The sequence below is a fragment of the Dromiciops gliroides genome, chromosome 1 (genome assembly GCF_019393635.1).
Source record: "Dromiciops gliroides isolate mDroGli1 chromosome 1, mDroGli1.pri, whole genome shotgun sequence".
Lineage (NCBI taxonomy): Eukaryota > Metazoa > Chordata > Mammalia > Microbiotheria > Microbiotheriidae > Dromiciops > Dromiciops gliroides.
The window spans coordinates 622,701,453-622,717,086 of NC_057861.1; the positions used below are offsets into that span (position 1 = coordinate 622,701,453).

At 36.8% G+C, this 15,634-nt stretch overlaps 1 protein-coding gene and 1 pseudogene across 3 annotated transcripts in view; both read left to right on the forward strand.

Annotated features, from left to right (window-relative positions):
• ZNF200 (zinc finger protein 200) overlaps positions 1-9,673 on the forward strand; it is a 41,191-nt gene extending 31,518 nt beyond the window's left edge. For all 3 annotated transcript variants that reach the window (XM_043976969.1, XM_043976970.1, XM_043976971.1), the window contains one exon: positions 1,746-9,673. In XM_043976969.1, coding sequence (XP_043832904.1) covers positions 1,746-2,494 — 749 coding nt within the window. In that variant the 3' untranslated portion in view covers positions 2,495-9,673. The remainder of the gene's footprint in view (positions 1-1,745) is intronic.
• On the forward strand, positions 8,870-9,667 carry LOC122735427 (annotated as a pseudogene).
• Positions 9,674-15,634: the final 5,961 nt, after the last annotated feature.

Below are 15,634 nucleotides of genomic sequence, written 5' to 3' on the forward strand. Positions count from 1 at the left end.
TGAAGTTACTTTGTATTGAATGTCCATGCAGATTTAATTTGGAAAGTCTTAATTGAATTCTTAATAGAATTTCTCTTTTTATCTTGTACATAATGTAATGATTGGAATGACACCACCTACTGGAGACTTGCTGTGGGAAGGCTCCACCATGAGGAGGATGCCTCTGAGGGCAAGGCCATGCGGCTTTTCCTTGGCATCAGGAAGTGACGTTTGCTCATGGGTACTGTCTATCAAGGCTACCAGCCAATCAACTTGAGGAGCCTCCCATTTTCTGGGAGGGGACAGGAGGGAGGAAGGAGGGCCTGCGCGGAGAATAAACTGAAATTATTTTCTTGGTTGAAAACATCTGTGTTTAAGGCCTTCACTTTCTTGCCCACAATTTTATAAGTCCTTATAGTGCATTCTAGGATTCCTTTTGGTGACGTGTCACCACATGAATTATCATAGTTGGATGACAAGTCTCAGCAAATTCTTTATCTTTATCATGTCCTGAACATGTTCTCTGAGTAGATATCTGCCCTCTCTGTTGTTAAGTGTCAAATCAAATAGCTGCCTAAGTATATCACTAAGCAGAGAGTCACAAACTTTATATTTCTTTTTCCTCTGACTTTTCCTGGGTGAGTTATCTCCATTTGCAACTTTTGGATCTATATGAACATTTTTTGGAGCACAAAAAAATCTCTTTTGAAAATGTTCAGCTCTCTTCTCTAGGAGAAAAGCCTCATGTCTATTAAATTAAAGTAGTCCTCTTTCTCTTCTCTTTGTTACATTTTTTGCCTTCTAAACTCCTAATGCAGTTTGGGAATATTCTCTTTTTCTTCATATTCTTTTTATTTTTTGATTTTACTTTGAAGTATTTATTTCATTCTTTTAATGAATTCATCTAATTACCCTGGAAAGTGAAATGAAAAACCACCTTGTACTTTGTGCATATGTATTCCTTGGCATTAGCAGAAGGCATATAACCTCAAGACCACTTTAGAATTTCCTTTGCCCTTCCTACTTGTTGCAAGTGAAAATTTTTGTCTGTTTTTTTGGTTGCACCTATGACAGTTTACCTGGTGAACTACTGTAGCAAACAACCTATTGACCATGTTTGTTCAGCTTGTCTTGGTAAGTTTTACAATAGAAAAATTTAGGGAATCCCATATAGATAGGGAAATTTCCTACAGGATTCCTTAACCACTGTCTTCTCAGCAAGGATGGGAACTGGGAATAAACAGTAATGGGACAATCACAATGATAGAAAAACCATGTGTATCAATGATAACATCAATTTAGTACAATGTGGAAAAAAAACTTTTCCTTCTGCCTAATTGATCAACATGGATTCCAGATCTCACAACCTAGAGATTACTAACATTGTATGTTCCTCAAGGATAAAAAAAGTTTTATTAAAAGTTTAACCAATGCACCCAACTAAACTGGTTTAGTAATGATTTAATTTCAGTGCATAAAGTATAGCAGTTTTCAGTGATTATATAAACCTGTACATTCTCTCAGTTCCTTTCCCATTTTGGTTAGGGTAATTTTTTTCTCTAGTTTTCCAGTTAAATTAAGTAATGAAATGCTAAATAAATTTAGCTATTATTTTCAGCCCTCAAATTTCCCACAAGTTCTGATAGAGGCTTTGATTTGTGGTCTTCAAGTCAGTAATAACCAAGGGCATACATGGTATTTTCTCCTATGTTTTTTAACTAAGCTTAAGAGGATATATTATATGAATTCTATCTTTATCTCAACAGTAGATTGCAATGAAAATAAGGAAGATGATCAGCAGCCAGAAAATCCAGAGGATATAGAAGAACATCATGAAGTGTCATCAGGTTACTGTGAAAGGGATAGTTCCCAGATCTTTAAGCAGGCAAAAGGCTGTGAGAAGCATCCAGATAGCCATGAAGGAAAAAGACTAAATACCTCAATCCCACAAGAAAAGAGATTAAGAAGTCTTTTAATTACTGTTGAAAATGATGCCCCATTAGAGGACCTTTCAAAATATGTGGATATGAGTATTCTTGCACTTTCTCAGAATCGAAGAACACGAAGATTCTATACATGTCCACAGTGTGGAAAACACTTCACTGAAAGTTCTTACCTTATTTCCCATCAAAGAACACATACTGGAGAAAAACCTTATGATTGTATCCACTGTGGGAAAAGCTTCAATCACAAAACCAATCTTAATAAACATGAACGAATCCACACTGGAGAGAAACCTTATACATGCTCTCAATGTGGAAAAAACTTTCGTCAGAACTCTCACCGGAGTCGCCATGAAGTAATTCATGTAAAAGAAAAACTCCTTAAATGTCAAGAATGTGGGAAAAGCTTCTTAGGAGATGAAGAATTCTTGCTTCATCAAGAAACTCATGAAGAAGAGAGGCCCTATAGATGTAGTAGATGTGGAAGAAGATTCAGTCGACAATCTAACTGTACCAGACATGAAAAGGCCCATTTCATACCTAAACCACAAAAGCAGGTGTTGTCAAGTTAATCAGACCTTGTTTACCTTGACATGATTCTCCCTGTGGTGACCCTCTAAATGCTAAGAATGTAAGAAAAATTATTGAAACTCTGAACTCATATGGTGAAACTTTGTTAATAGTCCAAATGAAATAAATATCCAACCATCACAGCTCAGGCATTATTTACTCTTTGAAGAATGTATAAGAAAAAAAACTATATGAATGGGCCAGGCCTTTGTAGTTCAAAGTACTAAGGATAACTTCCATGTAAAGCAATGCAAAGAGAACTGTAAAGTCTCCAAATCTCTCTTTCAAAGAAAATCTTCCTCTGTATTTTTCTGTCTATCTATAGGCTTCTCTTAGGAGTGACCAGGGTGAAGGCTCAGTATTAACCCATTACTAATGTAGTTGTATCCTGCTTTCCTCTACATGAAAATTGGCATTAAAATGTGGCAACCTAAAAGTGAATCAAGTATAACTGACACATACTATATACTTGTCAGAGTCTTGGATAGAGTTAATCAACAGCTCTTATTAGGTCTGTTACATAAGTGACTAAAAGCTTAAAATTCTAAAAAGAAATTTTCATTTTAGACAAGGAACTACCATGGATTAATGTAAAGGGTCTACAAAGTGGATCACTTCCATCTGGATTACACCTAAGTGCAGTTTCTGGTCCTGTATAGCTTTTACCATTTCAGTACAATATTTGTATCCTGTGACTTCTTTTGAATACTCATGTTTTATCAGAAAAATGCCATTTTTTCCTCTTACGCGATTAAAAAGGTTTTCTGCATTCTTATTTTTGTCTGCAACAGGTCTTTTCTTTTCCCATGAGCACCCATTTCAGTATTTCATTATGGAAGTTGAGCTGATAATGATACAAAGAAATCCAGTATACAAAATGAAGTTAATGTGCAATGGGAAAACAACTTGGAACGCTGATGGTTCGTCTTTAGTGTTATCTTTGTATGAGATATTGTAAGTGTATATACAGTTCAATCCAGTCGATATTTATTGAGTACCTACTACATGCAAGACACTGTCCTAGGTGCTGGGGATGTAAAGACAAAAAAACAAGGCAGTCTTTGCCCTCACCGAACCTTTATTCCACTGGGGGATACAGCATGTACATAAATATATAAAAACAAAGTAATTTGAGAAGAGAGAGAACACTAAATTTGGAGAATGATCAGGGAAGACTGCAGGAATTGGCCACTGACCTGAGCTTTGAGGATAAATGAGCAATATAATAAGCAAATTTGAGGAAAGAGTGCTTTCCTGACATAGGGTAGAGTTTGTGCAAAGGCACAGAAAGAAAAGATAGAGCTACTTGTCATCTGGTTTGATGGAAATTACATGAAAGAAAGTAATCTGAAATAATAATAGAAAGATCAGTTGGGACCATACTGTGAAGGGACTTAAACACCAAGTTGAGGAGCTTGTATTTTTGTCACAAGAGGTGATTAGGAAACCATTAAAGGGTTTTGAGAAGGGAAACGACATAGACAAACTTATTTTAGGAAAATTATTTGAGCAGATTTGTGAATGATAGATGGGGAGAAACAGGAGCCAGGAGGCCTTAAAAGACTTTTCGAATAGTTTGGAAGGGAGGTGATTAGGACTTGAATTCGAGAAGTTTAGATGGATATGGCCAAGTGGGAATTGATGTCACTACTTCAAAAAAGAAATTAGGTCAGATACTCATTTGGATCATTTGAATAGATGAAAGAAAAGCAAATAGGGTCTTGGTCATACCTTGGATTATATCTAGCTTAACTTCAGTTTCTTCTTGTCTATGTCTTTCTTCCCTGATGCTCACAAACACTCAAATCTCCCCCATCAATAAAAAATCCTCACTTTATCCCACCATCTTTGCTAGATATCATTCTCTATATCTTCTTCCATTTTCAGCAAAACTTCCTGGAAAAAACAGTCTATATTTAATGCTTCTACTTCCTCTCTTCTTTGTAATATGGCTTATAACCTTTTCACTCAACTGAAACTTTGCTCCCCAAAGTCATGAATAATCTCTTAATTGCCAAATTTAATAGCCTTTTCTCAATCACAATTCATCTTGACCTTTCTTCTGCATTTGACACTTGACAGCTACTGGATACTTTTTTCTCTCTAGTTTTTCATGGCATGGCTCTCTTTGGTTCTTCTTACCACTCCTCAATTTCCTTTCCTGGATTGTCATCTATATCAAGACTAAGTCTGAGTTTCTCCCAAGCTCTGTCCTAGACTTTCTATTTTCTTTCTATACTATTTCATCTGATGAGCTAATCAATTCCTGTGGATTTCATCTCAGATCTTTGTTTTCTAAACCTATCCAATTTCCTTCACTCCAGTTCCACATCACAAACTACCTATTAAACTTTTCAAACTGAATGTCCCATAGGCATCTCAAACTAAATATTTCCAAAACATCTCATTTTCCCACTTCCTGTCAGCAAACACATTCCTCTTCCAAGCTTCCTTCTTGCTGTTAAGGTCATCACCATCCTTCAATCACCTAAATTCACAAAGTCGTCAGTCTCAATCCATATCCAGTCAGTTACCAAATCTTTGCATTTTTAAGTCTGTAACATCTCCAGCAGCCAAATCTTTTTCTCCATCCTCCACGACCCTAATTCAAGCCTTGATCCTATCCATTCTTCACAAATGCTAATGATAATCATAAAGGTCTAACCAAGTCATATCTCCTTCCCAATAAATTTCATTGGCTCCCTTTTTTCTTACAGGATCAAATGTAAACTACTTCTGCCCTACCAGTCTTCTTACAAATTATTTCCTCTTGGATTCTTATGTTCTACCCATATTCTTCCTCACAATGCTCTGTCCCCTGTGTTTGTGCCTTGCTATTGGCCACTATATAGAATGCTTTCCCTCCTCAACTCTTCCTCTTGGAGTCTTTGGTTTCCTTTAGGACATAGCTCATATATTAACTTCTCTGCAAGGCCTTTCCTGATTGCCCTAGTTCCTAGTGCCTTCCCTTTCAAGGTTATCTTATACATGCTATTCCCTCATTAGAATAAAAAAACTCCTTAACTACAGGGACTATTTTGCTTTTTTCTTTGTAACCCCACCACTTAGTGCCTGGTACATTATAGGTAATCAATAAATGCTTATTTATTGATTTTTGTGAACAATTTTTTAAAAGATAGCATTGCACTAAAAATTAGGAGAATTAATATTACTCTTATAACTTGATGAATGTAACAGGTAACTATAAAGGTAATTACTGACTTGAACAAAATTGTTGGAAAGCTTGCTTAATTTTCTGATAAAAACAACAGTGTGAAAGATTTCAGCCAAACCCACCTTCCCTGAGAAATAGCCTAGAAAAGATTAAAGAAAATGTCACAAAGCAAAGATTCAGTAAAACCAGAGAAAAACTAGTGAACTCCTCCATCCAGTCCAGGACTACACAAGAAGATGGCACAGAAGCCCATGGATATTCTTTTGGGTAACTCGAAGCCAATGGGATCTCACTACTGGCCTGTCAGCTGCAGCCAAGGACAAAGACAACGCTGAGAAGACTCCCCTAGGAGAAGGGGCAGAGATACATGGGAGGCATGTGCTGCAGGGTCCTCTAGGATACCTGAAACCAGATCCATCTCCAGTGACCTGTTATATCTACATGAGAGGACAAAGACCCCTTTTGGTGCTTGCCTAAGGAGATTAAATAGGATAAATGTACATGTACAGCTTCTATGGCAGAACTCTTGGTGTCTGAAGCAGTGATCTCTGATTTGGAATGGGTCGTGTAGGATGAAAAGTGAGATCCTAGTAGGTGACTGGGAAAGGAGACAAATGAGATAGAGGTCAGCATACACGTTGGGCCAACAGGAAGCAGAAGCCAGAGATTGAGGCTGAAGACTGGGCTTGGTCCTATCCATAGGCTTGTCTCTTTGTCCCAAGCCAGGATCGTAGAAGGAAGACCAGAAATCAGACACCACCTTGTGGAGAACTATAGCAGGGCAATTGACTGTGGTATTGTCACTGTGTCATAGCACCTTGACCCATTCACTTCATCCAAGAATGTGGGTGAGGGTAGAACTTGCTCCTGATGTTGAATCCCAATCTTAAGAACTGAAGCTAGAGATGTAAGTAAACAAAAGAAAACTTTACAGTGAAGAAATACTATAGAGTGAGGAAGATAGCAGGTTAGTCACTTTCTCCAGATCCCTTTAACTGTCTTAATAATCCCATCAAAAAAGAATTATGCACAAATGTCTAACAATTATAGTTGAATAAACAGGACAGAGAGAAACCTGACCAAATAAAAATACTTATGAATTAACACTAGAGAATTCAAGTACTTAAAGCAATAACACCTTTTCCCTACTAGCATCCAAACTTGTGGTAGAGACAGGCCAACATGCAGGCTTGGATTGGGGACTCATTAGGAACTCTCCTCCTCTCCAACTGCAGGGACTATTAGCAAATTCTCTTTGTCTTCTCACTCTAAAATAAAGAGGCAGATGGACTCTGCCCAGCTTGGGAAAATGGCAGGAAGGGGCTGAAAATTTGAGTTTCTGACTGGACCCCAATCCTAGGTAAGGGAACCTGTAAGACTGCTAAGACTTTCCTGAACATCCTTTTCACCTTTTCAACATCTGACAAAAATCAGAAGATAGGTAGATACAGTCCAGTTGAAGAAGAAAAGGAGAGGCCAGAGAGAAATTGGGGGAGTCAGTCCTGCCCTGCCAAGGTATACTCAGGGTATGGAAACAGGCTGGCAAAACCTGTATCCTCTGATATCTAGGTACTGAGGCAGCCTTGTAACCTTGCAAAAGGGAAGATTCAAAAAGTTAAGAATGGGGAAGGTATAAGTTTTTAAAAGAATGAAGTATTATAAAAAATTAGTCAATAAAAGCTTGAGAGCACAAGCAAATAAATCAACTTACAGTATCCTAAGTTAGAAGGAAGGATGAATACTAAATCTTCAAAAAGAAGTAAACAGATGTCTATCAAAATACAAAATGTTGTGGACTCCCATGAAAGCATGGAACAAGAAGAAGAAACCAGTGCTATGGATAGAGTGCTGGGCCTGGAGACAGGAAGACCTGAGTTCAAATTCAGCCTCAGACACTTAACTAGCAGTATGACCCTGGGCAAATCATTTAACCTCTATTAACTTCAGTTTTCTCAACTATGGAATAGGGATGATAATAGGACCTACTCAATGAATCATGAAGTTAAGATGAGATATCAATAAAGCACTTAAAAAATTAGGAGTAAATGTAGTTCAGACTTTATAGCTTTAAGTGCAGAATTTTAATATTCAGCAATTTATAAAAAGTTGAATCCAGGATTAGGAATCTAAAGAAGAGAAAGAGATTAACCAGTTTAAAACAAAATAAAAAACCAGAGTGGAAGATAATCAGGCATAAAAGAAGTAAAAGGCAGCCATGTAAAATATACACTAATATAATTTACCCTTGAAGAAAGGATGCATAGGGGTAACTTAGGTATCAAAGCTCTCCCAAAAAAACGTGACAAAAATAAAAACACCAATTTCAAGAATCAGCTTGTCTTCAGAAAAAAAGACTTGTGCTTGAAACTCCAAGTCACAATGATTAAATTTAATAACTTCCATTACTAACAGCAAATCCTTCAAATTGAAGAAATACCTTTATTTATAAAGGAAAGAAAATTTGGATGACAAGATTAGTCCATAGGCACAAGAAATTGCAGGAGAGAATGGAATACCATATTCTGAAAAGCAAAGGAAGTCAAGCTCCAAATGCAAAGCAATATACTTTGCAAACCTGAACAATAGAGGGGCACTTAAGGAGTTTCTGGAGGGAAAAAAGTAAGACAGGCAAGATATTCAATTTGCAAATGGCCCAAACTATAGAAGCAAAAGGAATATGATGCTATGAGAAGCCAAAGAATAATTGAGTAAGTCCACAAAAAATAGAGTACACAACAAATATAAGTAATGCCTCACAAAAAGAAATGATGTGGCCAGAACAATTCAAGACAAAGCAAGACATTTTAAAAAGTGGAATTAGATCTATTGAAAAAAAAAAAAAAAGGAAGAAACATCTTAGGATGCCCACCATTCTCTACCGTTTTGAGCACAGCTGTTCTCAACTACTGTCTGATTGCTATCCCTGCTTTCCTCACCTGTCTCCTGCCCTCTTGATATCCAGGAGGAAGATTCTTACTGAAGGGAAATGAATGGTGAATTCTCATAGTGGTAAGAGTGTCTTGGAGGGTGGCTGTGGTTGGACCAGTACAGTGCAGCCATGAGGCAGGGTTGGAGGGGAGGGGGTGATGGTGTGTTCTGGTAGGCAGAAGAAAGAATAATGGTATCTCCTTTACTTTGCCTTCCAGCCTCAGCAGCTGTCTAGAGCACTAGTGCACGGAATACCCCCTCCTGCAGTCTTGCCATGCCATTTTATAAGCAATTTTGTCAGCATCTGACAATGTGTATTCCTCCTTTACATTGTGACCTTGAGAAAGTTGCCAGAGATATTTTCAACTAAGTATTTGGTTTCTGGTTGGTAAAATTGGATGTGAAAACAAAGTCATGTAATGGAGTGGAATTCTCATCTTCTGTTTCACCTAGTAAAGTTAAGGGGACCAAAGTTAAAGTTAGAGACCAAATATAAATGGTGTTAGCACGGTCTTTCACCAAAAAAAAAAAAAAAAAAAAAAAAGGCAATACTGATTATTTTGGGAACTTAAATTGCAATCGAAGATTAGATTTGTCAAGCTTTGGAGCTGACATTTGACAATACCTTTCCCCAGTTAAGAAAAGTGGTTAAAATAAATAAATAAATTTACTCACAAATGGAAATATAAACTTTGACTATATTATTGACTTTGATTTTGCTGGACCTACAGTTCACATAGTTACAAAGGCCAGCTTGCTGGTTACTAAACGACCTTAGTGCCAAATCATAGTCAATAAGGAATGACTGCAATGGGTTATAAGACTGGAGCCTTCCAGCTGCACACTATTGTCATTGATAGAACAGAAGTTGAAGGTTCAGTTTATTAGAAAGTACATGATGAATTTGATATTTCTGTAAAACTAGCTTGGATATCAGGTACCACTTACATTCATTTTGATATTACCATGAATATCAGTTGTATTCTATTGCTTCTATTTCTGCAAAAGTTTAATGTGTGTGGGCCACACTCAGACCCTTGGGCCCAGTATGAAACTTAAACTGCCTCAGTAGATAGAGGTCACAAACTTGGGCTTGCATTGGAGTTGAAAGCTTAGTACATCCGAAGAAACTTTTAGGGAAGAGATATCAGAAGACATGGCCATAAAGTATATTTCCAGTGTGGCTTGCTTTTTTTTTTTCCTAGAGGGATGTTTGAAATAAAAGATGAGCCAAACAAAAGCTGTATTTTATAAACAGTTGTTGTTAGTTGGTTTCTAGTTAAATTGGTTATCTAGTTACCAATGCTACAGTACTGCAGTTACTTATACTTTATTTAAATGTATTTAACTATCAAATTGCTATCCAACTATAACAAAATAGACCTTTTTGAAAACTGCAATTGTGTGCATGTTTGTTTTTGTTTTAATATTTGATGAGATGGATCTGTGGACATTTTGAAATGAGATACAAAAATTTTGTTAATTCATTTCTAATTTCATTAGAGGTACTTTTGGTATGCTAGGACAGTACAGATTATAAATAAAATATGTATAGCTATGCTTCCAAATATTGTCAGAGTTAAAGCTTTTATATTTTATAGAGTAAAATGAGTTAATTTATAAGCATTCCTTTTGGTCTCCCTATCTAGATCATAATTTGTTTTCCGTGAACTCTTCATATATAGTTTTAAAAGAATCTCAGTCTTTAAAAAAAAAAGAATAAAATTAAATATGAGGACATAAAAAAAGAAACAACTTAGAAGGTGAAGAAACTTAAACAATTAGTGTGAACACTTTGAAAAATAGAATGGAGCAAATGATTCAATGAAACAAAATATTAGAACAAAGTAAAAAGACTCAAAAGTATAACAAGTTGCAGAGGAAAAAAACACCCTGAAATTCATGCCTAAATGAAAAACCTTGATACCATATTACAGAAATGTAGTCATGATGGCAGAATAAAAGGGAATACTGCCCACCTCCCTCATCATACTCCACAATGATCTAGAAAATGCATAAGACCAAATTCTGATAGGGAAGTCCAAGAAAAAGTCACATTGACTCATTTGTCTAGCCCAGGCTAGTTATGGGATAATGGTCTGTAGACACTGGGGACAGGATCTGACCTGGAGCACACCATTGCATGCAGAGCATCGCAATACATAGAAAAAGAAAGCTGAGACTATACTGACTGGGGTAGGAAGAGATAATAGTGGATCCCTGAACTAGTGCAGAGTGCAGGAGTGAGTGACATTTGGAAGTTCTATTGCCCAGGACCCAGTTCTGAGTCAGACTGAGGGGGCAATCTGCAAATAGGGGTGGTAGAAAGAAGCAGGAACAAAGAACAAGTTTGGAAGCAAACAGCTCTGTGGCTCTGATCTCAGGAGCAAAGTGGGCACTCAACTGTGAACTTCAGCTAAAAATGGAAGCTTACAGAAGTGTGACCAGGGTAGGAGTTCCACCCTAAAGGAAACCTGTAGTTTAGTAAATCAAGACTTTCAAAGCCTCCCAGAAGGCTAATAGTGGCTGACTCCAGCCATAGATTACTGAAATCCCAACCAGAGATGAGCCAGCAAACCCAAACCTAGCTCAGAAACTTGCAAAGCTCAAAATAGGAAGACAGTCTTTGCTTCAGATGACATCAATTTGGGAACACTGAAAGCCTACAAACCCCCAACTGTAGCTGTGAAAGCAACAGAAGGATATAGGAGGACAGAAACTTGGGCCAGGCATTCACTATCCCCCAAAATCTGCAGAAATCAACACTACCATAAAGTCTAAAGTAAAGCAGTAGACTGGAAGAAAGAGCAAACAAATAATCTCACCATAAAGAGCTATTATGGTGTCAAGGAAGTTTAAGACACAAACTCAGAGGAAGAAAGTGACTCAAAAACACATATAAGCTGCAAGAAAAATGCAGCTTGAACCAAAAAGTCCAACAATAATTCCTGGAAGAATTCAAACAAGAGTTTTTAAAAGCCAAAAACTTATTTCAAAACTAAAAAAGGACTAGGGAAGAGAGTTATGAAAAAGAATTCATTGCTTGAAACAAGAGGTATAAAACTTGAAGGAAATAACTCCCTTAAGATAAAAATGGACTAAATATAAGCTAATGGCTCCATAATTTAGCAAGAAATAAAATCAAAAGACTGAGGGGGAAAAAAGTGTGAGTTATCTCATAGCAAAAACAACTGATCTGAAAAATAGATTAAGAAAAGATACTTGAGAGGCAGCTAGGTGGTACAGTGGATAAAGCGCCAGCCCTGGATTCAGGAGGATCTGAGTTCAAATGTGACCTCAGACTCTTGACACTGTGTGACCCTAGGCAAGTCACTTAACCCTCATTGCCTTGCAAAACAAGACTCCACTGAAGAAGATACTTTGAGTCATTCAACTATTGGAAAGCCATAACCTTTCCCTCCCTCCTCCCCAAGGCAGAGATACCATGTTTGAAGAAATAAAGAACTAGAACTTTTAGAACTGGGGGGGGGGGGGTAAAGTAAGTTGAAAGAATGTACTATTGCCTCCTGAAAGAAACCTCAAAATAAAAAACTTCCAGAAATTATAGCTAAGAGTTCAGAACTTCCAGGTCAAAGAAAAATCTCTACAAGTAGCCAGAAATAAATTCAAGTACCAAGGAACTACACATGATTAGCAGTCGCCATAATAAAGGGGAATGAGCTTGGAATGATATTCGAAGAGAGACAAAAGATCTAGACTTGTAACCAAGTATAAATTAGCCAGCAAAACAGTATAATCCTATAAAAGAAAAAAATGGACCTTTAAAATTGAGGATTTCCAAGCATTCCTGATGGAAAGGTTAGTGCTGAATAGAAAATCTGGCATACAGACTGTTAAGGGCTAAAATTCTAGCTAAACTGTCTAAAATATCTAATGAGTGGTCACCAATAAATTATAAGCTTTAGCAAGAGTTAGACTTTTAAGCATTTATTAAGGAGAATAAGAATTTGGTAAAGAGAAGAAAAGGCCTAGATTCCTATCTATTAAAGGGAGAGCGCATTTCTTGCTCCCTTCTCCACCAGCATCCCCAGGAAAAAGAGTGAGACAGAGCGCCAGTCTCTTCCTTCCCCCTCCCACTAGCCAACATCACTTCCTGACGCCAAAGAAAAGAGTCCTGGTCTTGCCCTCAAAGACCTTTGCTTCATGGGCGGAACTCTTCTACAGTAAGTCTCCAGCAGGTGGCGTCATTCCAATCGTTACACAGAGGAGTCAAAAGAGGTATAAAAAGGTAAACACAAGGCAGTTTTCAGAGGAAGAAATCAAAGATATCAATAGTCATATTAAAAAATGCTCTAAATCTCTAATGATTAGCAAATTACAACTTTAAACAACTCTAAGGTACCACCTCACACCTCGCAGATTGGATAAAATGACAAAAAATGGAAAATGACAAATGCTGGAGAGCATGTTGGAAAACAGGTCCACTAGTGCATTTGATGGAGCTATGAATTTTAACCATTCTGGAAAGCAAGTTGGAACCATACCCCAAAAAGCATTGAATTGTGCATACCCTTTGACTCATCAATACCATTACTAGGCCTGTGCCCCAAAGAGATCAAGGAAAAGGAGAAAGGACCCATATGTACGAAACTATAGCAACTCTTTGTGATGGTAAAGAATTGAAAACTGAGGGCATGCCCATCAATCAGTTAGGGAATTGCTGAACAATTTATGGCATATGAATGTAATGGAATCTTCTTGTGCTATAAGAAATGATAAAGGGGATGGTTTCAGAGAAACTCAGGAAGACTGGTAAAAATTGATGCAAACTGAAGTGGGCAGAATCAGAACAATATATACTGTAATACCAATATTTAAAAACAACAACTTTGAAAGACCTAACCTGCTCTCCACCATCAGATAGAGGGCAGATCTACTCAGAGAGCAGATTAAAACATTTTTTTCTCTCCCTTCCCCACTTTCTTTTTCTGTGGATCTTGTTTTTCTTGCCTTTTCAAACAATGGGAGAGGGATAGGAAGGAGGGAAAGAATTTGAAACAGAAAATGAATTTTTAAATTAATTGGAAATAAATAATCCCAAAGAATGGGTGATTCAAAGGATAAATAACATAAACAATAATTTCATCAAAGATGATGACGGTGTTACAATATACCAGGATTCTTATTATGCAGCCAAAGTACTATTTAAGTACTTTATATCTCTAAACCACAAATTAATATTATCTCTATTCTATTGTATTTTTTAATTGATTAATTCATTTATTTTGTGGGACGGTGAGAGGTAAGTGACTTGCTAAGGGTCACACAGCTAGGAAGTGTCAAGTGTCTTGAGGCTGGATTTGAACTCAGGTCCTCCTGAATCCAGGGCCAGTGCTTTATCCACTGTGCCACCTAGTTGCCCCTCTATTGTATTTTAATGTTTTGCTAAACATTTCCCAATTACATTTTAATCTGGTTCAGGCCTCACTTGAGAGTTTACAGGCTTGATTTCTCTGATCTAAACACTTTCATCAATAAAGTAAATAATAAAAGAAAGAGCTAAGAATTGAACACTATGCTAAGCACTTTACAAATGTCTCATTTGATTATCACAACTCTAAATCAGGTGCTATTATTCCCATTTTATAGTGAACGAAATTGAAGCAGACTTAGGTGACTTGCCCAGAGTCACATAGCTAGTAGGTGTCTGAGGCCAGATTTGAACACAGGTTTTCCTGACGCCATACCCAGTACTCTACCTAACTGCCTTTATGACCAAGGAGATCAAGGAAAGAAAAGCAGCTCATTTTGTAGTAGCAAAGAATTGAAAATAAAGGATGGGTCCATCAGTTCAGGAGTGGCTGGACAAATTTTGGTATTTAAATGAAATATAATATGGTGTATGATATGAAGAAACTGAGTGAAATCTGGGGAGAATTTGTATAAGCTGTTTCAGAGTAAGCTGAACCAGGAAAACAACTTATACTGTAACACTAATGTTGTAAAAGGCAATTTTGAAAGTTTTAAGAATTCTGATAATGATCAACCATTATTCCAGAAAACAAATGAAGAAAGTTTTTCACCTTCTGACAGACAGGAAATAGGCTAATAAGCAGAACGAAACACATTTTTGGATATGATCAATATAGGAATTTGTTTTGTTTCACTGTGCTTATTTGTAGTTTGAGATTTTGTCCTTCTAGGACTTCTTTCTCACTTCCCCCATTATTTTTCCCATTTGAAACCTTTTGTTCCTCCAGGTGAATTTAAAAAAAAATGTCTTTTGTTTTTAGATAGATCAAATTTCCTCCTATATACCTTACTCCCTCTTCTTCAGCCATTCAATATAACAATTATTTTTAAAGTAGAAAAAAGGGGTGGCTAGGTGGCGCAGTGGATAAAGCACTGGCCCTGGATTCAGGAGTTCCTGATTTCAAATCTGGCCTCAGACACTTGACACTTACTAGCTGTGTGACCTTGGGCAAGTCACTTAAGCCCCATTGCCCTGCAAAAAAAAAAGAAAGAAAGAAAGAAAAAAAAAAGGAAATTCAGTAAAAATGATCACTTAATTAAAAAAAAACCCTAACCATATATGCAATGAAATGGTCTTTACCTATGAAATCTTTCTCTCCCACCTCTCCAAAACAGTAGAAGACATATTATTTGTTTTTTTTTTATTTTAATTTGAAACATTGATTTGTGATTATTTTGCAGTTATTTTCATACACGTTGTTGTCATCAGTGTTTATATAATTTTCTTGGCTCTACTTCACTTTGCATCTGTTCATAGAAGCCTTTACATGCTTCTCTATAGTCATGTGCATTGTTTCTTTTTTTAAATTAACTTTTTTTTTTAATGACCAAGCATTTATTTTTTATTCCTTCTATGTCTTCCTCCTCCATTGTGTGTGGGTGTCTCAAATTGGAAAAATAATGGGGAAAAAGTGGGAAAGAAGTCCTAGAAGGACAAGATCTCAAACTACAATACCAAATTATGGTCCTCAGAATTATTGATTGCTTATTTAAAAATAGAAGAGTTGATGACCAGTGGAAAAGATTAGGTATACAAGATTCAGAA